The sequence below is a fragment of the Ornithodoros turicata genome, chromosome 6, assembly GCF_037126465.1.
Source record: "Ornithodoros turicata isolate Travis chromosome 6, ASM3712646v1, whole genome shotgun sequence".
Taxonomy (NCBI): Eukaryota; Metazoa; Arthropoda; class Arachnida; order Ixodida; family Argasidae; genus Ornithodoros; species Ornithodoros turicata.
The window spans coordinates 25,856,749-25,881,947 of NC_088206.1; the positions used below are offsets into that span (position 1 = coordinate 25,856,749).

At 49.2% G+C, this 25,199-nt stretch overlaps 2 protein-coding genes and 1 long non-coding RNA gene across 6 annotated transcripts in view; 1 reads left to right on the forward strand and 2 right to left on the reverse strand.

Annotated features, from left to right (window-relative positions):
• Positions 1-25,199, reverse strand: part of LOC135396466 (uncharacterized) — a 141,140-nt gene that overhangs the window by 13,567 nt on the left and 102,374 nt on the right. For 3 of the 4 annotated variants that reach the window (XM_064627453.1, XM_064627452.1, XM_064627451.1), the window contains 3 exons: positions 20,811-21,008; positions 19,982-20,124; positions 10,791-11,626 (listed from right to left, as the gene is read on the reverse strand). In XM_064627453.1, the coding sequence (XP_064483523.1) occupies positions 10,791-11,626; positions 19,982-20,124; positions 20,811-21,008 (1,177 nt within the window). The remainder of the gene's footprint in view (positions 1-10,790; positions 11,627-19,981; positions 20,125-20,810; positions 21,009-25,199) is intronic. The other variant, XM_064627454.1, reaches the window with a different exon arrangement.
• On the reverse strand, positions 2,314-5,711 carry LOC135397754 (uncharacterized). Its single transcript, XR_010423722.1, has 2 exons — positions 5,421-5,711; positions 2,314-4,373 (listed from the first exon to the last, which is right to left on the reverse strand). It is a non-coding gene; the product is annotated as an uncharacterized LOC135397754 (long non-coding RNA).
• On the forward strand, positions 15,468-18,117 carry LOC135397436 (uncharacterized). Its single transcript, XM_064629045.1, has 4 exons — positions 15,468-15,598; positions 17,059-17,451; positions 17,504-17,698; positions 17,928-18,117. Exons 1-4 carry the CDS (start codon positions 15,468-15,470, stop codon positions 18,001-18,003), a joined length of 795 nt encoding a protein of 264 aa, XP_064485115.1. The 3' UTR covers positions 18,004-18,117.

Below are 25,199 nucleotides of genomic sequence, written 5' to 3' on the forward strand. Positions count from 1 at the left end.
ATCGTGGCTGGAGAAGAGCCTTCCAGGACGGCGGGCTTCACACGGTCGATGGAGACGACCTCCAGACTGCCACCGAGTGAGTTATCGTCTTGGTCTGGCGGGAGTGGACTGGAAAAGGACCGTCATAGGGGGTTGGAGGGTTCGTCGAGTGGCGTTACGCAGAAGGAAGACATGGGTGGCGGTTGAAAGGGCAGGGTACATGAAAGCAGGTCTGGAGTAATGGCGTGGGGGCGGAGGTATGAGCTCGGCGCAGTTAGCCTGGAGGGGTGTTGCAAATTTTAGAGGGTCTGGTGCAGGTGGTGCAACGAGCGAAAGGTCGAAGGACTGTCCGGGTAGGCGCGAGGCTGTCCCGAGTCAGGTCGGATGGGGATACAGAGAGGTCTGCTTTTGTGGCCATACGAACACCACGAAGAATCACAAGTAAATGCTCCATCCAATGCGTATGATCTTTGGTGGCGCGTAAGGCTGTAGAGGACGATGGTCTTCCTCTACATGAGCCCCGACCGGCGATGATGGTATGCCACGGAGAGGCGATGACGGTGACCTATCTCCATGGCCGCGCCGGTGGAACTGAGGCAGGTGCTTCAGGCGCGTGGCCATCTTCGTCATTGTCCACGGCCCGCTACAGGGCTCCCCCCTCAGACGCGGAGCGGCGATAAGAAAGATGGAAGAATCACGTCTATACCGGAGGGAGAGAGCGAGAGCGGCCGTGGATGACGTGCACTACAGGACGAATTCGTGGGACGGCACAATACCCGTTGCGTGAAGCTCTCGATGAGCGAGGCAGATGAAGGGCGAATCGTTGGGCGTGAGAGTCGTGGCCTGGGGTGCCGCAACCGGCACGGGAGCGTGAGCTCATAGGGTCCCAGGAAGTGATGCTGCGTACCCGTGAGGATTGCCGTGAAGACTGCCGAGACGCTGGCTAATGCGGGCCGTGGCGTCGGCGGCCGCGACTGCCGAAACCAGCAGGCGAGCACTTTGCTCTGTTGTCGCGGCCGGCTGGGAATGTGCGTCGAGAGGCGGAAGGGAAATGGCGGGTAGTGAGTGTGCCGGGGTCCGTGCACAGCGCAGGGCGGTCCCCGGGATCCGTCAAGCGATGGTTGGTTAGAGGATCGCATGACCAGTGACCGGTTGGAGCGTTGCATGGTCGTCCGAATCGGTACCGTGGAGGGGGGCAGTACGTGAGCGTCGGCGCGTCAGTCGACAGGAGAAGGGCAGTCGTGATGCTGTCGTCGTGAGCCGGACGGTGAAATGCTGCACGGCTGCAGAGGTGGGCGGGCCGTGCTGGACGGTGAGGCCGCAGACGGAAAGGCGCCGGGTACGTGAACGGCGGGGTTTGCAGGCGGTGGGTCCATGTATAGGGCGCTGTGGTAGTGTTCGTCGAAGGCGTCGTCAGGAATTTGGGATAGTAACGAGCCGAATTGCTCCGAACATGGTGTTCGTTGTTCGGGTCACCAAATGTAGAGGACGATGGTCTTCCTCTACATGAGCCCCGACCGGCGATGATGGTATGCCACGGAGAGGCGATGACGGTGACCTATCTCCATGGCCGCGCCGGTGGAACTGAGGCAGGTGCTTCAGGCGCGTGGCCATCTTCGTCATTGTCCACGGCCCGCTACAAGGCGGTCTTCAACGTGCGATGTAAGCATTCTTCGACTCCATTTGCGCTGGGGTGATACACGGCTGTCAGATGATGACGGGCACCAAGGAATCGGTAGAGGTCTGTGAAGAGGCGGGACGTGGATTTCCGCCCGTAGTTAGCACTGATGATAGCCGGCAGTGACATGTATTAAAAGGAAGCCTTCATCAAGGAAGGAAAGGAACATCAGGGACAGTATGCGTGGCGCGTGATGCCCTACGGGTTGCGAAATTCCGCCTCCAGATTTCAAAGAGTGATCAATGAAATCTCATATCCCCACCGCGAATACGCATTTCCTACATCCATGACGTGGCGGTATTTTCGGAAACCTGGGATGATCATATTCGACACCTGAAGAGGGTACTCGACGCAATTGCCAAGTCTGGGTTGGTTATCAATAACTATGACTATCAATAACTAACATATCAATGGTTTGCAGAGAGGCAAGTACAGTCGAACCTCGTTAATTCGAACTCCACGGGAACCGTACTTTTGTTCGAATAAGGCGGAGTTCGAACTAGCGGGAGGCCCACTGAATAACGGCGGTAAGTGCGGGGTGAGCGTAAATCACGTCAGACGCGTTGCAGCCTGCGAGGCTAAGCCTCGCGAGTGTGCTCTTCGCTTACGTACCTCGATGTTCTATTGTGCAGCACGGTCCACATTAAATCCCCAAAGCCACAAAATCGACATTTATTCAGAGAAGAGATAACATACCATTACATCAGAAAGTAATCTGTTATCTGTGTCTGCAAGCGCTTCCTGAAACGCGATTCAGTCAACATGGTTTGCAGCTTCTGTAAAAGTTCGAGAGCGGCGTCCGCGTTGTCCTTTCGCACTTTCGAAAGCAATTGGGGATAGTTTCGGGTTCCACGAGCTTGCCAGAATATGGACCGCTCCCAGGAGATCCACGTCATATGGCCTGTCATTATCCAAACACAGAATGATTCTTTCCAGTAGGTGTCTCCTGTACAGAGTCTTCAAGTTCTGAATAATTCCCAAGTCCATCGGCTGCAAGACGGCTGTTGTGTTTTTTGGCAGAAATGCCAAGCGGATCGCCTTGAGTCCCTTCACATCACAATGTGCAGAGCAGTTGTCCACGAAAAGAAGAATCTGCCTGCCTTGGGAAGCAAATTTTCTGTCCAACTTACCCACTCGGTAAAGATTTCGGCCGTCGTCCGTGCGCTTTTATTCGCTTTGTAGTCCACAGGATAGGTTCTGACTTCTTTAAAACACCGGGGTTTGCTTGCTCTGCCCATAACAAGTAGCCGACATCGTTCTGTACCCGTTGCGTTTGCACACACCAGAACAGTAACTCTCTCTTTGCTCTTTTTCCCTCCGGCGCAGGCGTCACCTTTGGACCTGATTGTCTTGTTTGGCAGTAATTTGAAATAGAGTGCCGTCTCATCGGCGTTGAATACGTCGTCAAGCGAAAAGTTTTCGAGGTGCTTCTTTAGAGGGCCGGACAGCCATTCTTCGCACGTGGCTTCGTCGACGTCTGCTCTTTCGCCAGAAAAGTTCTTGAAAGTTAGTCCGTGACGCACCTTAAAACGAGACAGCCAACCTTCTGAAGCGCTACAGTCTTCAATGTCCAACTGCATGGCGAAGTCGCTTGCTTTTGCAGCGATGATGGGCCCGCTGAGCGGAAGGTTTCGGCTCCGAACATTCTTAATCCAAGAAATGACGGCGCTCTCGAGGTCTGGATGGGCCGAAGTTCGCTGGCGCTTTCTGGATGACTCCACATTTTCCTTTTCATATGCAGCGAAGATAGTGTCTTTGTTCTTGATATAGACCGTTTACAGCAGCCAGTTGCTTCGGGCGCTAATAGATGCCGCCACAGTAGCCCCGCCATTACTTGCCTTCTGCGAGTGTCTGTGTGCCTTTGCCTACGTGAGTGCTTCCGACTTTTTTGCCGCTGTGCTACAGTTCTGTCCAAAATCTGGAAAAGCAGAGGGAAGACCTGTTCCGTGATTGAGTGTAGAAACTGTGACAGAGATCTGATCGTGTGGGACGAAGCTGTTTGTTAAATTCACGAGCAGTCGCTATACAAAGACTGCCCGCGTTCGAGGCCTTTTGCAATGCACGGATTTCCACAAAGAGAGAAAAACAAGCGGATTCGAAAACGGTAAGTATCGAACCTTCAGAGGAACGATTTCAAACCAGGAAAGTCAGCGAGGGTAAGTAATGCAGCCCTCAAAGTGGCGCAGCATTTATGGGTGAGCCCCAAACTCTGCTGTAGGTGAAAGACGAAAGATGGAAGCCACTGAAAAGGTTAGCCAACTGTAGGATTCGCACCCACATCTTCTGGATTACCGGGTTGGCTGCTGCTTGTAAGAATAAACTTCCCCCATAGTAGCAGAGATCACGTTCCTTGCAGCTGAACGGTTCCGTGTACATGCCTTGTCAGTGCACGAAGCACTCGTGAGCCCCTTGTTTGTCGCCTCTACAACCTCGATGAGCAGTGTACAAATATGACTGCACCTGCTGCTCAGACCCGCTTTACATGTGCATGTTGCCGCCCAAGTGGGCCCGAAGCGAGTCTCTGTACTACACGTTCTGCTCACTGTTTGTGTCGACCTGGTGTCGCCATCTAAAATTCATACACCATCGTTGCACTAGCACAGTACTACACCGACATGGCCGCTGTCAAACAGCTTCGTTCCATTTGCAAATTCTCTGTAGTTCAGCGCAGGCTTTCCGTCTCCCGCTAGCTCGTTGATCATGTGCTTGTGTACATCTGAAATCAAAAGTACAGGTATGCTACTTCATAACGACAACATAACAGCCCTTACATGCATATTTAGATGGGTAGAAATCCAGCGAACCGGTGGAGATGTAGGAAGGGAGTTGCCTCAGGACAGAAGCCGCCGATATTTCGAACAGAGACTGTTCTTCTTCTGGGCACCGTCCTCATCATTGGCATGGTATTTAAAGGGTTAGGTGTGACGTGTTTAAAGGTTCATGCGAATTGTGGGTCAACAGCCCGGAGGGAAGAAAGGGTCCGTACGGGCTTCTACGGCCGGAGTGAATGGCTGCTTTGTTAGAGTGTGTAGGGGATTATGTGAACGTAATGATCTAGGCTACAGACTGGTTACAGAAAAATGGAAGGTTCACGAACACATGGACGAAACGGGACAACAGACAAGAATTGGCAAGCATAGTGAAAGATAAGGAGGTTATCTTTCACCTCCTTACATCCTTATCTTTCACTATGCTTGCCAATTCTTGTCTGTTGTCCCGTTTCGTCCACGTGTTCGTGAACCTTCCATCTTTCTGTAACCGGTCTGTAGCCTAGATCATTACGTTCACATAATCCCCTACACACTCTAACAAAGCAGCCATTCACTCCGGCCGTAGAAGCCCGTACGGACCCTTTCTTCCCTCGGGGCTGTTCACCCACAATTCGCATGAACCTTTAAACACGTCACACCTAACCCTTTAAATACCATGCCAATGATGAGGACGGTGCCCAGCAGAAGAACAGTCTCTGTTCGAAATATCGGCGGCTTCTGTCCTGAGGCAACTCCCTTCTTACATGCATATAGTTCTCAGGTAGTTGTACCGTAACTCTTGCGATAAAAAGCAAGAAATCACGATCTTACGATATTACATTATGAACGTACCCACAACGTAGCGTATGCACAACAAAAGAAGAGCGAAAAAAAAAAAAACGCCGAAATATGTAGTAACTCGAGCATAGTGGGGCCGATCATTTGGGACGCACGAAGACAGAAATATTACTCTAAATCAAGCAAATGCAACTTTATACAAAAAGCGCACTCACCTGACCGTTGAAGCTTCGGCCAAAGCCTCGTTTCATCCTTCCATCCGGAATTCATTGCAAAAAGTTTAAAATCGGGGAAAGCGTCTCTGGGTTGCACTGTCGTACTACGTGCGCCGTGCCAACAGGCAGCCGAAAGAGAAGGCAAGCAGTGGCGCGCAAGGTCACGTGCGCTAAGATGGCGGCGCCCAGATAACTCTGCTGTAAACGGTCTATACATGGAGGAAGGAAACACAAGGAGCGGCCCCTCCAACAGTTTTCTATCGGGACGAGCGTAGCCGGCCTCGCATTGCATTCTGGGATGCTCCTGTCTACCACGTGACTGCTCACGTGACCCTCCAGACAGTATATCTCCAGCAAAGCAGACGACGCGAGCTGTAGTTGCGTTGCAGTTCAGATGGCAGTATTACATTGAACACGTGCTTGCACTTCATTTGTGTGTGTTCGTATGTTTGCTGTTCTATTAGAAGACCAGTCACAGTGTGCAGAACGCAAAAGGAGTGCGCTGGACCGGAAACATCACGTGTGGCAACGGTTACTTCCAACGTATGTACTTTTTTGACTAAGTGGTAAAGAATGCCGTTCCATTAATCAGATTTGTGCAACAAAAGAAGATATGAAATGAATCTGCGGCAGAGTTTGAGGTCCCAAATGAACAATTCAAGATGACTCGAAGACACACGGGCGACTAAAGCAAGTTACCGTTTACTTACGAACAAAACGCGTTCCCGTGACAGAGCTGATTTCAGTTGAACGAGAGCCGTATCCGCGACAGGAACACATTACCATACGTCGTTTCTACGACGGTGCTGACATTGTCACAATAAATTACTTTCAAAAACCAAAATCATACGGAGAGCAGCGCGAGAAATAAAGCCTTGCAAAACCGAAACTTTAGAGAGGATCACGTGGTGGACAGGAAGCAATGGCGATTTTGATTCGAGCGACCGCTAGAGGGTGGCTACGCTAGTCTGGAGCAGAGCCGTATATTAAAAGGGAGTCTGGCCATTAATGGGTCATGCCTATACCTGAAGCTCCACCCACTTTTTTAGCTTTCCGACCAATGAAGTCTTCAAATATGGAGCGCTATCAATCAGCCTATCCTCACTATTTGCCCCCCCTATCCAACATGGGGAGCGCCATTTTGGGTGGCAAGTGGATTGGATGGGATTGAAATGGATACCTCTCGCAATCTGCAAAAGTAGTGGATTGTTGGTGCAAATTTGATAAGCGCCACCTAGGGAGCGTAAGGTACGTCGGGAATTGTCATCTGCTTCCGTCATGGTACCGCTGCCGGCAGAACCACCTGCTGGGACACATTCTGTTGTCGGTATGATTTTTAAACAAATCTACATGAATAGTTGGAATATAAGAGGCAAGAATGTTTATATCCATGAAATCCAGCTCTTAAATATAAGATTGTACAGCACAGCGCCGTTTTTGTTATGATTTCGTTGTGATCGCCGTGTTCACTAGGCCTAACACCGGCGACAAAACGTATTATTTTCAGTTAGATATCGATGGATGAGCATAAGTTGAAACTGATTTCCGAGAAATCTATATTAGGATGTACATTTGCAGCGTAAACTCAGGTTAGTCTGTGAAATTTTTTTGTCACGAAATCCCCGCTTCATTGTGTTTGTTTTCGTCGCCATTTTGGGTGGCAGTATGGTGTCATGGCGACCCCCTTGGTAAAAAGCAAACCAATCAGAGGAGCGAAACTGTGAGTGACAGGTCGAGCCTCTTTTTGTGACTCCTCCCAATGGCCAGACTCCCTTTAATATACGGCTCTGGTCTGGAGGGAAGAGCCGCTCCCTGTGTTTCCTTCCTCCATGGGTCTATAGCTGGACAACGTACTTTTCTTGATGTCGAACTTCTTCGCGATTTCGGTCTTAGATATCACGCCGCGTTCCACCTCTCGCAGAATTTGTACCTTGGTCTTTTGCCGACGAGTAGTTCCCCTTTTCGCCGTGGTGACGGTGACGAAAAGATGCGGTGGCAAAAAAATCTTCACGTCCGCAAGGTCATGCGCGAAAGGAACTGACTGCGGTGCCGCTGGCGCGCACTGTGGGCACAATCCACGGGGTCGACGGTGGTGGCAAGGGGAGGAGAGAAGAGAGAGAAAGAGGGAAGGAGGGAGCCCAAGGAGATTATGCCGATTGCGCATCCCCTGCCTTACAGTTTGGCTGCTGTAAGGAGGTCAATGACTCTGGAACACGTGGAAAAGGGTCCATGCGTCATGGGTAGCGCTTGCGGGTCAAGGTCAGCATTCAGGAGGCGATGGGATTTGGAGAAGGGGCCGGCCACGTGGGGAAATATCGGTTCGAATTAGCCGTTGCATCCGTTCACCAGTTCGAATTGTCGGGAGTTTTTTGCCATTGAAATACATAGGAGTTGGATGGGATCTATGTATAAGTTTCAATTATTCGGAATTTCGAATTAACGAGGTTCGACTGTACACTATTTGGGACATGTTGTAAAATCAGGTACCTATGCACCTGACCCAAATCGAAGCGGTAAATGACATACACGAGTCAGAAAATAAAAGAGCTCACACAAGTTTCTTAGACCTCTGTAATTATTATCGTGAATATGCGCCCAACTTCGCTGAGGTACTGCTACCCTTGACTCAGTTAATTGGTTAAACGAGTACCACAGAAACTACCGTGGAGTGCTGAAGCAGAAAGGGCCTTCTGCGAAGTCTGCAAAAGGTGCTTAATTCGTGCGTCCTTACTATACGCACCGCATCCAAAGAAGGGATACATCCTTGCAACCAATGATTCTGAATACGCAATCAGCGCGTGCTTAGCAAAATTGGGGTATGAAGGGAAAGAACACCAGATAGCATTCCTGAGCAAAAAGTTATCACCAAACCGGACTCGCTGGGCAACTATTGAACGTGAGACCTTCGCAATAATTTGGGCACAACCAGCGACTAGAAACCTGGCTTTTCGGGACAGCAATCACGGTGACTACGGATCATGACCCGCTATGACCCGATGCTGATGCCCTGTTCAGATTAACGACTGCCAATGAGGCCTCTCTAGAGGACATTGTGTAGGCTAGGGTGCCATTTTACTCTACATTCCTGATCATAATGCTTGAGGAGACGTTAGGGCAGAGACATCGCCAGTGGGTGTTGTGATATGAACAGGAACTGACACATAACTGTCTGTGGTAGAACAGTGAAATTTACTGTCAACTGTGCATGCTGTGCCTTTTTATTGATGTGGTGCTGCATATCACATTCAGAGGTATGCATCACACTTGGTTTGGGGGTGTCGGGCACGGCTGGTTTTAGTAGAAGTGGCTTGGCAAAGCCCCCGAGGATACCCCTTCCTTATTTGTAATACTCTGGGAACGTCTTTCCACGGAACGGCGACAGCAGGAAGCCGGTTAGCCTTGGGACACGGTCGTCTAGGGATGAAAGCCGTACCGGCTGACGCAACCTCGGAGCGTCGTTTTTTTTTTTTTTTTTTTTGATAATGCCGACTGTGGCGGCGGCGGCGGCGCTACCAAATGCACCTATTGAATGCCGGGCAAATTATTTTACAATTAAAGGAACATTGACCAGCCCATTGTACCCATTCAGCCCATGATGTACATGGGAAAGGGTGTTTGATAACTCTTATTGGCAGGCTTAATTATTGTGCAACTAATAAGAACTGTAGGGAAAAGTTTTGAGTGTACCATTGGTTGGAGAATTTTGGGGATGTGTCCTGCAATTTATGTCTTTAAAACCCCAGCACAGGGGGATTTGAATGTCTCTGGCACGAGCTCGAAGTGGAACCTTACGGTCCACCAGTTTCCTGCAATAAATGTACGTAGTCCTCCACACGGCGGTTGTCTCATCGTCTTCCTCGCAAGGTGTCCAGCGCAAAGAAGATCCAGCGGTGTTCAACAGGATGGATGCATCTACTCTGATATCGAGTCCGTTCATCAACGGAACATTGTAACCTCACTGATGGTTCGCGTGCTCTTCAGGGGTCCTGCTACAGCCGTATAGCTTATACCTGCTTTAGAACATTCTAGATGTTTGGAAAAAAATCTGCAAATGCAACAAAGCAATTGCCTGTATGCAACGAAGAAATGCCTTAAAAAAGTGTTCGTCACTGTGTTAAATTCTGTGACGCTGGTCACTGTGTCACTGTTAGCTAAACCTCCAAGATGATGGGTGAAATTCGTTCTCCCAGAAATGACATTTGATTTTAATTGCGGGAGAACCTAAGTGGATTTTGCTCTCTCTCTGTTAAAGCAATCTGCGACTGCGACCATTGCCTTCACAACTATTCGCAATAGATAACACTCCTTGGTTGAGTCACGGGGTAAAGGCCTGCTGCACCTGCAGTGCAGTTTGCATGGAGAGCAGCACTGGATGTGCACTTGATTTGCTCTCACTTCTTCTTTACAGTGTCCCGCGCCAACGCAGCATTGCCCATGCACGCCCTTAGGTTTCCTTTACTGATAGAAATTTTCCCTGCACCCCCCCTCCCGCCGAAAAAAAAATAGCGGCTGGAAGGCCAAAAACACCACTAATGCAGCAGATATCGGCATCACCCACCAACACCCCCCAAACGAAATTCCTGGGAATATCCAGCTGTTTACCGTTACATGTACCTCTAAGTTACTGAGCACCTTTAGATCCCGCATTAGGGTGGGATGCAGTGCCACGCTCCCCATGGAAGCGGCGGTCGTTGGAACTACTACGTCGGTTCTATTCTAGTGCACCGTTTGTGTTTGATGTCCTGCAATCCCCTGTCGCGTTTGCATTACTCTAATAGCATTGCGTGTCTATGCGGCGTAGGGTTTCTGGCTGTGTTCATTTGGGCGTCGTCAGTGCGCTGACCACATGACAAAATCGAACAAGGAATTGTATCTATACAATCGGCACATACGTTGATTTCAGCATGATTTTAACTTGAACGTTTCCTGGTTGATAAGCCTTTATATCCAAAATTGCACATGCTAGCAAAATTTCGACAATATTTTGATAAGAGTCACCATTTTGCGAGGCAGCTCAGTGCACTGCGCAGCTCACGCGTTAGAGTAATCAAATTTCCTTTAGTGTGCAAATAAAACCCAGCCCTAACCTGTGATATGAACACACCTTGCAGAATGGTGATGCCTCCCACCAAGGATGTCAAAATTTCTCATTCAAATCTACCAGCTGTACTACTTGTGACTGGCTTTATTGAAACACTTGAAACCTGATTAAAAGAAGAAAAATAAAGAAAAGCTGGTCACATTGCTAGAATTTATTTTCGTGCCGTTAAATCTCATATTTCAAAAAAAGTTTCACTGAAAAGGGATAGATTAAACCGAGTGTTGGTTAATTTGAGCTGAAATCACTGCATCACTTTTGAAAACCCTTACCTGTGGCAGGAGTCAAGGAAGTTATTTGTGCGTGGCCCCCTGTTTCCGTACTGGTTCCAGCTACGAATGGGGTAGGTGCCGCCCATCCATGTCTGCTCGAAATACACTAAGAACTGTTGCACCGAGTCCACCTGTGGCACCTTCTCTTTCAGCATTTGCCACGCTGTTCGAACTTCCCCTTCATCAGGTTCAGCTGGCAGGAAGGCGAGGCTCACACAATTGCGAATAAAGGAGCAGAAGTGGCGGTCCTCTCTGTAAAGCTGCGTGAGCCCCAGATGCTGCACCTGACGCCAGATACACTGCCCAAAGTGGAAATGGCATCCACGGTGTTGGGCAGGATGGAAGACAGCTTCAAGAGCCTGTATCAGCGCCTGTTCAAAGTCACTGCGCACATATACAAGTGAAGAGAACTCATACCCCATCTGCTGTGCCATCTCTACAAACAGTGCAAAAGCAGTTTGGTAGGTTTGGTATGACCTGCCCTTTAGAAAGAAGTATGCCACGATCACGTGGGCGCTGGACACCTGAATGCTGAAAGTCACCACTTGTGTGAAGAGGGCTGGGCACGCAAAGGACGTGCACTCCACAAACACTTCTTGTGCACGTGACAGCAACTTTATATGCTTTTGCGTTGCAAAGCACATGGCAACCTCCCCATTCAGCATTTCCTTGTAAAGGACGAACCTTTTGCCATGCACAGTTCTTTCATAGTGCTCAGTGAGCACTATTCCTGCTGCAGTTCGAGGAGCCGACCGGTGGTTAAGACGCCGCTGCCTATACATAATTCCCTTCATGGTGTCGAAGGATGGCAGAGCTTCCAACACGTCGGCATCTACCTGCCATGACAAATAAGAGGAATATTATCAGTGATAGTCAGATCATTTACCGTTACTTTAGGATTGCCTTGATACTGATAACTGGTAACGAATTGCGTCCACCTATGTGAATGCAGTTCATACACAGCTATCAGTACCAAAATATCAATTGGAAATTTAGGCAGTGTCCCATAATTATCCAGTATCCCAAGCACAGGGGGGTGTTGCAAAAAGTTGGGGGTGGGTCATTATTATAGCTACATCTGTGGAAAACATTAGTTTTGTTTTGTAACAAGAGATAGCGCTAGATGCGCTAATCCGGAAGTGATGTGTGGTAGCCGCAGATAAGGACGTCTACAAAAGCGCGGCGACTAACGGGGAAAGGTGTGTGTACGGTTAGGAACCCGGCTGGCAGGAGCTCTTTTCGGAAGCGAGGTATGGAATGAATCTTTGTTTGTTGTTCACACTTTTCGCTTGCTGTGTCTTCCTCGGCGACGGAGCAGACGGACTGACGGCCCCAGGTTGTGGGAACACGGGTTTCCACAACTGGCGCCCAACGTTTCAGGGTTCACGGCTCGTCCGCCCGGCCGTTCGGGGAAGCGCAGCACCGCTGTTTGTACTTGGTTAAGTTAGCGGGAGACCGTGATATCATCTTGTTATCCGCTGTTTTGTGTTCGCGGGGCTTTCGGCTTTGTTGTTAGCTTTCTTTTGCAGCTCCCGGCCGTACTAGCCACATCGTCGGAGGAGATGATCCATGTACCCCCTCCGTTCCAGAGTAAGTTGGCTCCGGTACCTGCAGTGCCGCAGTTGGACTCCGCTATAACGACAGAACTCTTGTCACGCATGATGGAGTTATGTTCGTTGGTGGCACAACGCCTTGATGCCGGGTCGGTTTCGCCGCCGCAGGCACGAGTGCCCCTGCGACTGAATTTACCGGTCCCTACCTTCTCAGGGTATACCGATAAAAAGTCGGTCGTAGACTTCTTGGATGACCTTACAGCCTATCAGACTGGTATGGGAATCTCAGATGAGGTCCTGATACAACGCATCCTGCAGGTTGCTTTGATCGGAGACGCCGCTCGCTGGCTTCGGCTGCAGTCGAGGTTTACATCCGTTCAGGACTTTCAGAAGCGGTTTAAGAGATAATTTTTTCCCCCGGATTACGAATATCGTATCCTGGAGGAGCTGCATAAACGTACTCAGCATCCAGATGAGACGTTAGCAGAATTCGTTCGGGCCTTGCAAGACTTGTATAGCAGAGCTGAACCTACTCCTACAGAGGAGCAGCGTGTGGCACGGGCTATCCGTCAGTGTCATCCTCGCTACCGGCCCCATCTTCGAGCCCATCGCTTTAATAGCCTCGAAGCGCCTGCGCAAGAGACTCGCACAATTGAAGGCGACCTCTTAGCAGAACTTGAGTATCGGCCCCGCCTGAATTAGCGTTAGAACCGCGCTGTGCGTGGTCAGCGGGAGCAGCCTCGGTTGAGCGCCCACCTGCAGTGGGACTGGATGAGCACAACCACAATTATTATGCGGAGCCATCACGCCGAGCACCTGATCCTTTCCGTTATGAACAAAGGGTGATCCCCGCAGGAACGAGCCTTGGCAGACCCGTCCTGTCCCATAATCATGGTCAACCCGGCTATTTAGCTGGCGAAACCCCAAGGAGGCCGCAGGAGCAGCGGCATGTTCCGCGGCAGCAACGCAGAATGCCAGCCGGCTGTTAGACGTGCGGCAGCCCGAACCACTTTCGTCGGGACTGTCCGCAGCAAAGACCAAACCTCCGTAATGTGCCAACGAGAAACGGTCGCAGCCGACGCCGGTAAACAATCGCTCAGCGACGTCGGCTATCTGCCGAAAGAGCGAACGAACGGTTACAATCCGTGATAATTCAGAAGCTGGCTTTGCAAGCAGCAAGAAAAAAAAGGAGACGCCTTAGCTCCTTTTGCTCTTTCCGTCCGAGATACAATCGAGGACAAAGAGCCAAATATCGCTGTTCGAATTTTGGGGAGAGATTACATCGCCCTTATCGACACGGGAGCTACAGTCTCCCTTATCGGCGATTGTGTTTATGAGCACTGCGCATCACGGAATGTGGAATTGCAATCCAGAGATGTCACTCTACGTCTTGCTTCCAATGACGTGATTCCAGCACAAACTGCAGTTGTACTCTGGCTTCGCTTTGATGGGAGACGACGAAAGCAGCGCTTCGTCCACCTTCCTGGCCTGGCAGTGCCCGTTAACCTGGGCAGGGACTTCATCATCCGGCAGGAATTTGTGCTGGACCTGCCCAATGGAGGATACGTTTACCACGGATCGTCAGGATTTTTTCCTTTCGCCGTGCCACAGGACAGCAGTTCAGCTAAGCAAGCGGCAGCAACGTCCGTCGAACCGTCCCCGCTCCCGACCGTCTTGGGGTTATTCCATGGTCCCGAGGAGGAGCGCCGTCAGCTTGAACAAGTACTGCGGCAGTTTGACGGTGTCTTCGCGGAAAAACCCGATAAGTCGTCTGTGTTACAGCATAGCATAGACACGGGTAACGCTAGGCCCCGGCGTTGTAATCCGAGACCACTGAGTGTGCATAAGCGTGCTTTGTTAGACGCTGCTCTTGATGAAATGCTCCAAACCGGTGCAGTTCAAAGGTCCCAGAGCCCTTGGGCGTTTCCTGTCGTCCTGGCTCTGAAACGTGATGGTACGGCGAGGTTATGCGTCGACTACCGTCGACTTAAAGTGCAGCTCCGCTGCTGTTTCGAAAGTACGAAGACGTTGTGATATTCAGAACCGTGGTCCCAACTTCATTCATAAACGCACATTGCTTTCCAAATTTCCATACTCCTTCGTGAGAAATTTGAGAAAAACTACCGGGCGGCGGTTCCACTTGTGACGTCATACTTGGAACTGCGCGGATTGGGTAGCCACACCTAGCCAGCGCTGCCTGGCAACCAGTTTCTGTTTACACTCCGTCATGGCCGCTGTATCGTGCTGAAATAGCTGTCACGAGCTATCGGGGACCACCGCACCGTTTTATCACGTTTCTTATAAGGAATACTTCGTCTTCGAGCACGTTCTCATTCTCAATAGCTTTGGTGGTGCTTTCTGCACGCGCAGCAAGTCCGCGCATAGTGCGCTGCCAAAGCTATTGAGAATGCGTAAGTGTACGTCACACGTTAGGTGTTAGGTCTTGTTGGTAGCACGAAGCACAGTACGGGCACAGAATGTCCGCTCACGACGGCCGTCGTTGCACAACGAGGCCATCCTGTAAGGCTTGTTAAAGAAGACCGGCAAAACTATCTGTGAGGTTATTAACGACAGCAATTATCACGGAACACACAAAAAACATTCACCTTCGCCCATAGATCTCCGCCATCGCATCGACGATTTGGCGTTAGCCAAGCCACGAGCGCGGCTAAGCCAGGACGAAGCCGGGATTGGTCAGGGTTTGCCGACCACAGGACCGCCGTGCCAGCGAAATTTAAAAAATTGTTTTCTTAAAAACTACAAACAAATGGGTGAAAATTTTGCACATGTATGCTCCCTGTGCGGAAACGAACGCACAGCCCAAGCATGGCTCCATTCTGTCGCAGTCGAAAATCGGCGGAGCTGAGCTTTAACGCAGTAACTGTAAGGGACTCTTACCCCTTTCCGTCCATCTAGTCTATTATGTATTCCCTGGGCAACGCTACAGTGTTCTCAACGCTTGATTCTAGATCAACACCAACACGCCGCCACTTTCCAACGGCTAATGGATACCGTATTGGGAGATGCGAAGTATAACTTTGCGATGGCGTACATGGATGACGTCGTAGTGTTTTCCAGAAACTTTCAGGAACACTTGGAACACCTGTCAATCGTCCTTGCAAGGATGAAGCAGGCGGGGCTAACCATCAACCCCCGCAAGGTGCAGCTGGCACCGCCTAGGATCAGCCTCCTCGGCTACATGGTGGACGGAGGAGCAATCAGTCCTAGCGATGACAAGCTAAAGGCGATCATGGAGTATCCGGTTCCCGGTAACGTAAAAGCCTTGCAGCGTTTCTTGGGTATGGTTGGTTTCTACAGACAATTCATTCCTAATTGCGCTGAGTTAGCGCAGCCGCTTAACCGGTTGTTGCGCAACGATACACCCTGGCAGTGGGGAGAGGAGCACGAATGATCATTTCGAGCTCTTTCTCACGCAATCGCTAATACGGCCAGGCTATATTTGCCTTACCTGAACAAACCGTTTGTAGTGCAAACAGATGCTAGCGATTATGGTGTTGGCGCAGTTCTCTTGCAGGAGCATGACACTATTCTCTGTCCAGTGGCTTTTGCAAGTCGCACGCTGAATCAGGCAGAACGGAATTACTCCGTCACGGAAAAGGAATGCTTGGTGATCATCTTCGCTCTCAGGAAGTTTGATCTGTACCTGGACGGCACCACTTTCACCGTCCAGACTGACCACCAGGCACTTTCTTGGCTGCAGCGGCTCCGCAACCCGTCTAGACGTCTTGCCAGGTGGGCCCTGACGCTACAAGGGCACTCCTTCAACGTGGAGTACAGGCGGGGCTCGAGGAACGTGGTAGCAGACGCACTATCCCGTGCGCCTCTACCGGAGGGGGGAGAGGAAGGCACCGAGGCGCCTTCCCAGCTCCTGGCAGAAGCACAAGTGGCACGAGACGTATATTCGTCTTAGGGCACGGTCGTGAGCAGAGAGCAGCTCCTAGACGCTCAAAGAGCGGACGGCCTTTGTCAGCGGGTGTCTCAATGGTTAGCTGAGCAGGACTCGGCAGGCACCAGAACGACTGACGGACGGTACGACTCCTATCTGCTGGGCGAGGATGGCATTCTGTTCAGATACATACCCCAGGCGGATGACGAGGACGGCTCATCCCCATTCAGAGTCGTGGTGCCACGGAAGTTGCGTAAGTCTTTCATACGTCATTTTCATGATTCGGCCTTGGCAGGTCACAGCAGTGGCAGGAAAACTTATGATAAGTTATGTCGTGTTGCGACATGGCCAGGAATGAGGCAGGATGTAACTGTGTTCGCACTTGTCCCATATGCTAGATAGCAAAACCTCGTGGTGGTTTACCCCCTAGGCGCTTACAGCCTATTCAGAGCAATAGGTCCTGGCAAATAGTTGCTTGTGATGTGATGGGACCGTTTCCTCGTAGTCCTAGAGGTAACCAGTATTTGTTTGTGGTTACTGATCATTTCACGAAATGGGTTGAGCTGTTTCCTCTCAGGACGCTAGATTCCCAGAGAGTGTGGGAAAGACTACTCGACACCTTTTGCCGGTTCGGGTTTCCTGCTCAGCTCATCACAGATAACGGTACCTACTTTACAAGTAAGGTGTTCTCAGATTCTTGCGCTGTCTTAGGCATTCAGCACAAGAAGACTTCCCGATATCACCCTCAGGCTAACATTACCGAACGTGTTAATCGGAACCTGAAAATGATGTTGGTTGCTTTTACTAGTCAGCTCCACCGTGATTGGGATCTTCGTCTGGCTGAACTCGCGTTCGCTACACGGACAACAGTGAACAGATCCACAGGCTTCACCCCGGCGTTCCTGAACTTCGGAGGAGAGGCACCTTTTCCAGTGGAGAATGCTCTACGCCTCCGGGATGGCAGTACCCGGCCTCTTTATAGGTTTGCTGAGGACCTCCGGAGTCGACTGGACGTTGCAGCACGGACGGCTCGGGAGAATCTGGACGTCGAACGGTTGGACCAGGCTCGTCAGTACAACCGAGGACGACGGAATCTCACCTACAGCGTCGGTGAACTCGTCCTTCGACGGACTCACCCGCAAGTGATGCCGCACGCGGCTTTGCAGCTTCGCTCGCAGATAGGTGGGATGGCCCCTTCGAGGTAAGTGCGTGCTCCTCCGGCCTCACGTACAGGCTTCATCGCTGTGACACAGGCGAAGAAACGGGGCCAGTACATATCTCGGACCTGAAGACTTACCACCTCCGAGACCCCGAGGGCGAAGAAGCAGATGGTCAGCTTCCTCCTCAAGACCTGGACCAGGATCCCGCTCCCCAACCTTCCAGTCGCAACAGTTTGCGTCCCCGCAGGCGACGCACGTAGCTGCCACTATCTCCATCGCTAGAACCTGGTACTTGCGATTTAGTTGGGAATTTACTTGGGTGATTTCGAGTATCATTTATCAGAGTATCATTTTTGAGACTTCGTGTTTGTGTCTCCTTTTGTGTTCCCTAGTCTCGGGGTTTTACATTATGCATCATTTACTTGTTCCACGGTCTCCCAAGGTAGTTTAGAGGGCCTTGCCGACCCCGACGGCTGGGAGTTTCCTCCTGACCCTTTTCCTCGTTTTCTGTTTTTAGTATGTCTCAGCAAGCAAAGAGGTCAGGAGACGGACAGTTCCGGCGACCCGTTCCCAACCACCAGGCCCAGCTATGACAAGCCAGCGGCGTTTCCATTCGGTCGCGACGTGGACCGTAGTCTCCGAAAACAAGCCGATCTCCTGGGTCTCCCGGTCGAAGTGGTTCTCTCAGGCCAGACCTCTTCGCGGCACTGACCAGAACCTCGTCCCACCTCCGTTCCGCGGGCTCACGCTTGAGGATCGGCACCCGGCGGATCCGCCCCTGCCCCTTTCGGATGAAGAGCGACGTCTCTTGTGCCCAGTGTGTCCTGTACCCAGTGTGTCCTGTACCCGAAATCAACAGGAAAACGCATCGCCGAGGACCTCTTCATCGCACAAAGTCAGAGGCTGCAAGAGCCGTATCGTTGGTCGGCACGGACGCCAACGCAGCGCTTCAGGTCCTCCAACGTCTTCGACCCGACCTGCTCAAGGACGCCGGGCGTCCGTCTGTGTCACAGGACCGCGCTGCGCCATCAGCATCTAATGATGTCATCATGGACTTTTGAATTTCCTTATGTTGGACAGTTTGGGGACGGGGGAATGTGGAAACCTTTAGTATTGTTTTGTAACAAGAGATAGCGCTAGATTCGCTAATCCGGAAGTGACGTGTGGTAGCCGCAGATAAGGGCGTTTACAAAAGCGCGGCGACTCACGGGGAAAGGTGTGTGTACGATTAGGAACCCGGCTGGCAGGAGTTCTTTTCGGAAGCGAGGTATGGAATAAATCTTTGTTTGTTGTTCACACTTCTCGCTTGCTGTGTCTTCCTCGGCGACGGAGCGGACGGATTGACGCCCCGAGGTTGTGGGAACACTGGGTTCCACACATCATAACAGCTTGACGTATCATTACCGACATATGTCAAAAGATGAAACAGCAAGGACCCCCTTGTAGGGGGTGCACAGGTAAATTTCGGGGGTGTTGGGGGATATCTGTATAAATCAATGTTCATGGGTGGAATGCAATTCACAGGCTCATAGAAACAGTTTCTTTCTTTATCCTGTCTTTCATATGATGATACATGCATGCGGGCTGTAACTAGGGACCTGGCTTTTTGCGGTCTACATTTAGGCCATTTCAGATTGTGTGTGCATGCTTCATTTTTTGGTTACTATTTTTGGAATATTCACGTTTTTTTCTGAACACGGTATCTGATATGCCAAGACAAACCGATGGCTGTTAAGAGCTATGTTTGAAAAACAAATGACACTTCCCATCCTACAGGAACAGCATTCGCTTTTCAGAAGCAGTGTTTCTCAGGTAAAACAAAACTGCTTTAAATAATAAAGAAATATTTTGTTCAATATCATTATTATACATGTTTAATCGCTTTAAATTTAAATGTTTCTAGAATCTGTGAGTCAATCCAAGATGCCGCGCGTGATTAGAACGTTTTAATTAAGGAATCGGTACAAATAGAGTCACTAAATAAGCTACGCTTATTTAGTGACTCTAGGTACAAACACGTGTGAGCTCCACAAGATGCTACCAGGAAGTCAGAAAACCCGAGAAAGACGAAGAAGAGTACACGACGATTGTGATCGCGAATAAAAGTACGTTTACATTATTTGGTACAACAGAGCTTCTAAATGCTGCGTCACATTACCTTATCTGATGAACTAGGCCTCTCACATGCATATCATAAGGTACACTTTTTCCTTTCGTTCCTTCACTTTTATTTACTTTCTAATATCTTGTTATTTTTTTAAAGAAAGTGTAATGAAGGATTACTTCCATTCATATGTGCACATTTATGCAAGTGCCGAATTCAATCACTGCTGCCAGTCCTTTTCCTTTTTGGAATCATGACCTGTCTGCACTCTTGTGTCCTTTATGTACATGTACTGTACTACCGCTCGAATCCCTATGTCACGCCCCCCCCCCCCCTCCCGGTACTACGTTTTTGCTCATGAAATGTTGTAGTATTCTGTTGATAATACTGTGACAAGGATGACAATCAGTTGAAGTTTTATGGAAGAAAAAATGAACACACTGTAGCTACAATGTCAAGTTGCATACCCCTTGTTGATCCAGGGCAACGATCTCCTGCGTGTAGAGCTCGGGAGCAGGAATATGAGGCTGGTTGCGCGCCCTCTGCCGAAGGCGTTCACGTAGGGTATCCTCCATAACAGGTGCCTTATCAGGGAAGTGGTTGTGCTCGCCTAAAATTTTTTACATATTTTTTTGCAGCAGAAAATACTCGGATTATTCCTAATGTCTGTAGCCATTTTGACTGAACAGTATGTCTCGTGCCCAGGGTACCACAAGCATAAAGTTGCTAAGCTTACAAATAAGAGACGAACGGGGCCGTTTGGTACATCATGACAGCAAAGATGACGAAGGTGACAAGGAGACAGGCAGGTAATGTCGCACGTTCGACGTTCCCTTCCTGTCTCCTTGTCACCTTCGTCGTCTTGGCTGTTAAGCTTGCAAATGATCTGTACAACATGATCTGCATCTGTATTGTTACCTATGTCTTCAAAGGTCAATAAGACATGTTGAAAACATGCTGTTTCTACACTCCATAACTCTCAATGTGAGCGGACATGCCAGTGGTAAATGTTGCAGTTTTCTATGACCTCTCACAAATAAGGAACTGATTGAAATGTATTAACAAGGATAGTTGATACAATTATGAGGTGGAAATGAAACCAGTACTATCGAGTGTGATAGCATGGTTGCATGGTTTAATTAAACCATATTTGGGAAATAGGCAATGCGCTATGATGGAGTATGTGTGCAGAAAATTTTAAACATTTTCATTATTTGTTACATAACTAAGAAATGCATTGTGCAATACACACGAGGTGATACAAGACAATGTGCTTTATGACAATGATGGACGTACCTGACACAGTGATACTGTCCGGTGTATCTCTGGTGTGTGCTGTGGCCTGGCAGCCACCTTCCTTGTACCTGCAGCAGCGCCAAGTGGTATAGGTGGTGTTCCTGCGCTGCTTAATGTATTTGTAGCCTTCACAGTGAAGTGCTATCCCGCCTTTTTGTGTCCGCACGAAGGAAGCCATGATCGGACGGTGCGACGTGCCTTTTTTAAGAACAAGGTAAAACATATTACAATCACTTTTATTGTAGCAAGACCATATGTCACTCCAAACATGTATCTGAAGCTGAAGAAACACAGCACCAGTTGGCTGGTGTACAGTGGAAGTGTGCAGGCTCAAATGGTGGTGGGGGACGAGGCTATTATCGTTTTGTGAACTTGCTAAGATATGAAAGTCTCAATGAACCTTCTTATTAATTCCCATGAGGCACTTTCCAAGGCATGTCAAGTTCATGTGCAGTGTATTCCGTTTGGGCGGCTGGAGTTTCGAGGGTGCACAGTAGTGCCGATCTCTCCCCTAGCGAGAGGAGCAGGAACATTTTGCTGATGTCACGCTTGCATGCGTACTCCTCCGCTGGAAACAGAAGGCATGACCTCACTGAGCTCTCCCTACAATTCCAATGATATCCAGTAAGAAATCAATCTGCCAATCGTTTAATCTGTACAAGCTGAGTATTTGTCATTGTGGGAATTGGGACTTTTGCAGGGAGGCTGCCTTCGCAACATGATACTAAGCCATGTGGCGAAGACCTGGGAATAAGGAGCGAATCTGACGAATTGGTCTAATGAGTATCAATGAGAAATACTGATTTTAAATTGATTTAATGAGATGCAACATGTTGTGTGATACAGACTGCATCAATACAAGGAATGAGAAGCCAATTGAAGGAATTGGTCTAATGGGTATCAATGAGAAACATGAGTTCCGGTTGATTTAATGAGATCTAACATGTTGTGTGGCACAGACTGCACCAATACAAAGAATGAGAAGCCAATTAAAGGAATTGGCATGATGGGCATCAATCAGAAACATGACTTCCTATTGATTTAATGAGATTGAACATGTCGTGTGGCAGAGTGCACCAATAGAATGAATGGATCAAGGATCAAAGTTAATTTATTGTGTGACAAGGTAAAAAATACAGGTTTATCAGGCGACTGTTCGAGTCAGCCCTGCAGTAAAGTCCCTGTATGGCAAACATATACATATGAATGAAAGTAAAACAGAAATCTTATTAAGTATGAACAAAACATATAACGTCACAGAAGGTGAACGTACGAGGGCCGTTGAAGTCAAACCGGGACTTTTCATTTTTCGCAAAAGTAATATGAGCTTACAGGCGTGAAATTAGTTTTATTTTTCAACGTGATCTCCAGCTGCACTAATGGACTTGTCCCAGCGTTTCACGAGGGCTTGGATGCCAGCAGCGTAGGCATCTTTACCGGCGCGTAGCAGCCATGATCGGACCGCATTCTTGACCTCGTCGTCGCAGCTGAAGAGGCGGCCCCCAAAGAACGCCTTCAGTGGCCCGAAGAGATGGAAATGGCTGGGGGTGAGGTCTGGACTGTAAGGGGGATGTGGCAGCAACTCCCAGCCAAGTTCCTGTAAGGTGCGTGTCGTGAGATGTGCGGTATGCGGGCGTGCATCGTCCTGTAGGAGGAGGACTCCTTTGGTGATGAGGCCCGGCTTTCCGAAACTGGAGGTGTTCATGAATGATAGTGTTCAACGTTCCCACAGAAAGGTCAGTCTTTCGAGCCAGTTCGAGACATGTTATCCGTCGGTTCTTGAGGATCAGGCGCTCCACAAGTTGGATGTTTCACAGGAACTCTGACACTGGGCTCTGAGCCGCTCCGACCGGGATTGTCCTGCACTGATGTACTGCCGTCTCGGAACCGTTTGCACCACTCGAACGCTTTGCTGCGGCTAAGTGTATCATGGCCATACTGAGCCTGAAGTCTTCTGTGAATTTCAGATGACTTTACGCCTTCATTCACGAGAAACTTCATGACAATTCGCTGTTCGATGTGCGTGCTCACCTCGTTGTCGGCCATCTTGCCCAGCACGTGTCTTCTGTCTTGCACAAACTTTATGGCACCACTGGTGAATGCGGAGGCCTGTCGCGTGTGAAAATGACGAAAACGAAGTAGCGCGATCCATTTGTACACTCAGGAGACAGAAAGTCCCCGTTTGACTTGAACACCCCTCGTAGTTAAGGAAGGCCACAACCTGGATGAATGCGTGGAATACAACTGAATTAAACTTACGTGGATTTTGAATGCATCTCAATTCAACTAGCCAAGAATTCTATATGTTAGAACCACAATTAATGAAGAAAAACGTTCCAAAGTTAGTCCTTTGCAGGGCTGGGCAGTAATAGTAATACTTTGTATTATAATACTATTACTGTAATACTTTGAGTATCTGTACACAGAAGTAGTCGGTTTCTTCCTCTGTGCCAAAGAGAACGAATAGACCCTCAGGGCACTCTTTCAGAGATTCCAAGTACACTGTGAGCCTAATGCTTTTCTTCGGACATCAACCATAATGACTGACAAGGATTTCACTGAAAGGAAGGTGCTGCAAGAGATATTTCCCAATGCAGAGGTCTACATTTGCCTCTTTCATGTGCTGCGAACATTCCGAAGAGAAATAACCACACACAACATGGACATAACACCAACGATGAGAACTGCCATCTTGGAGATATTACAGTCTATGTGCTATGCCAAGACAGAAGCCGAATATGAAGAGCATCAGAAGAAACTCATGAGTAAGAACTGCAGCGAAGTCATGGGATACTTTAAAGAAACCTGGCATCCCATACGGCATCAGTGGGTTGCTGGGCTCCAGCAGTCACTCGCCCTTGGCAACAAAACTAATAATCGCATTGAGTCTATCAATCAGAAAGTAATGCAAGTGGTTCAGAGGTATGAGACGCTTGACAGAATGTTCTCGGACCTTTTCGCCCTCGTGACGACGTTCAGGATCGAGCGAGACCAGAGGGCAGTTGAAAACATCCTGAAAGCACCACTTCTCCTGAATTTAAGTGAAGATGAAATGAAATTTGCACATGTGCTGACAGTATACAGCTTCAAGCATGTGCAGCAACAGCTGGCTGCATCCCACGGGATGAGCTCAATTCCATGCCATGTTGATGCCTCATGTGAGACGTGCACGTGCCCTGTGTTCAAGTCACTACGGCTACCATGCAAGCACATTTTCTATGTCCGAAAGCAGGCCAATATGCCTGCCTTTTTCATGTCTGCAGTTGCAACACGATGGACCAAAGAATATCACAGAAAAGCCTGCAGATTAAGATCTCAACAGACTGGAGCAGGGACACTGACTGTAGGGACTGTGTCTGGTGGAGAGCACCGAAACACCAGAGTGCTCTCCGAATGTGAAAAAATCAAGAAAGCGAACATGCTGCTTCAACGGCTGGTAGCACTTATTGTTGAGTCACCTATAGCAAAGTATGATACTCTGATGACAGCTGCAAAGCAGTTTTTGGATGCCGTAGAACACGGGAGAGATGTCTTCATTGTCGAAGGAGTCCAGAACCTTCCAAGGGACCTGCCTACCACAGGAGCTACTCTCATAAATGGTACGCTGTTTTTTTTTTTTTCATCTCTTTTGAACGAAACATATCCATGTTACGTACTGTGTGCTCTTTGCAGACACACTGATTGCTCCAGCTTCTGAACTGCACTGCGTACCCCAACAGAGTCCCACATCAGCAGGTAATCCTCACCTCTGCTCCTAAATGTCATACTTTTGCTAAACGCAAAACTCCCTTTGCAGGGTTTGCAGAAGATGCACAGTCAGTCCCTGGTTCTCTGCAGGACACAGGTCCTTATCCTACAGAGGATTTTGCCCTCCCTAGTTTTAATCAGAAAATGACAGTGCAAGAAGGTACGAACCCTGTAAACTCTGAGGACATTCCAGGTATACAAGGTGGCCAGAGGGACCTTGCAGAGGTAAAAATTCCTCTCCAGGCACGGCACCGTGGCAGGCCAAAAGGAAAGGGACTGACAGTGGTAGGGTTGCCAAGGAAGAAGATCTCCCTGCGGCCAACTTCGTTTTTGAAAAAATCACCTCGGCAAAGAGAACGAATGGTACTGAGCTGGATGGTCAATGAAGAAATTGGGGAAAAGGCGTTAAGTGGCTACATCATCCAAGAACATGACGTAGAAACTGTTCCAGATAAAATTTGTGTTTCAATTATTGATGCTTCAGTCAACATCAATGATGTAAGGAAGTATTTCGATCATGATGCTTGGCTGGTATTACAAGGAGTAGTAAATGTGAGAGCAAAAAATCCACACTGGGATTGTGCCTCATGTGCAAAGAGCATAGCATCTAGTGACTCTATCGGCTGTGATTCATGCCTTTTG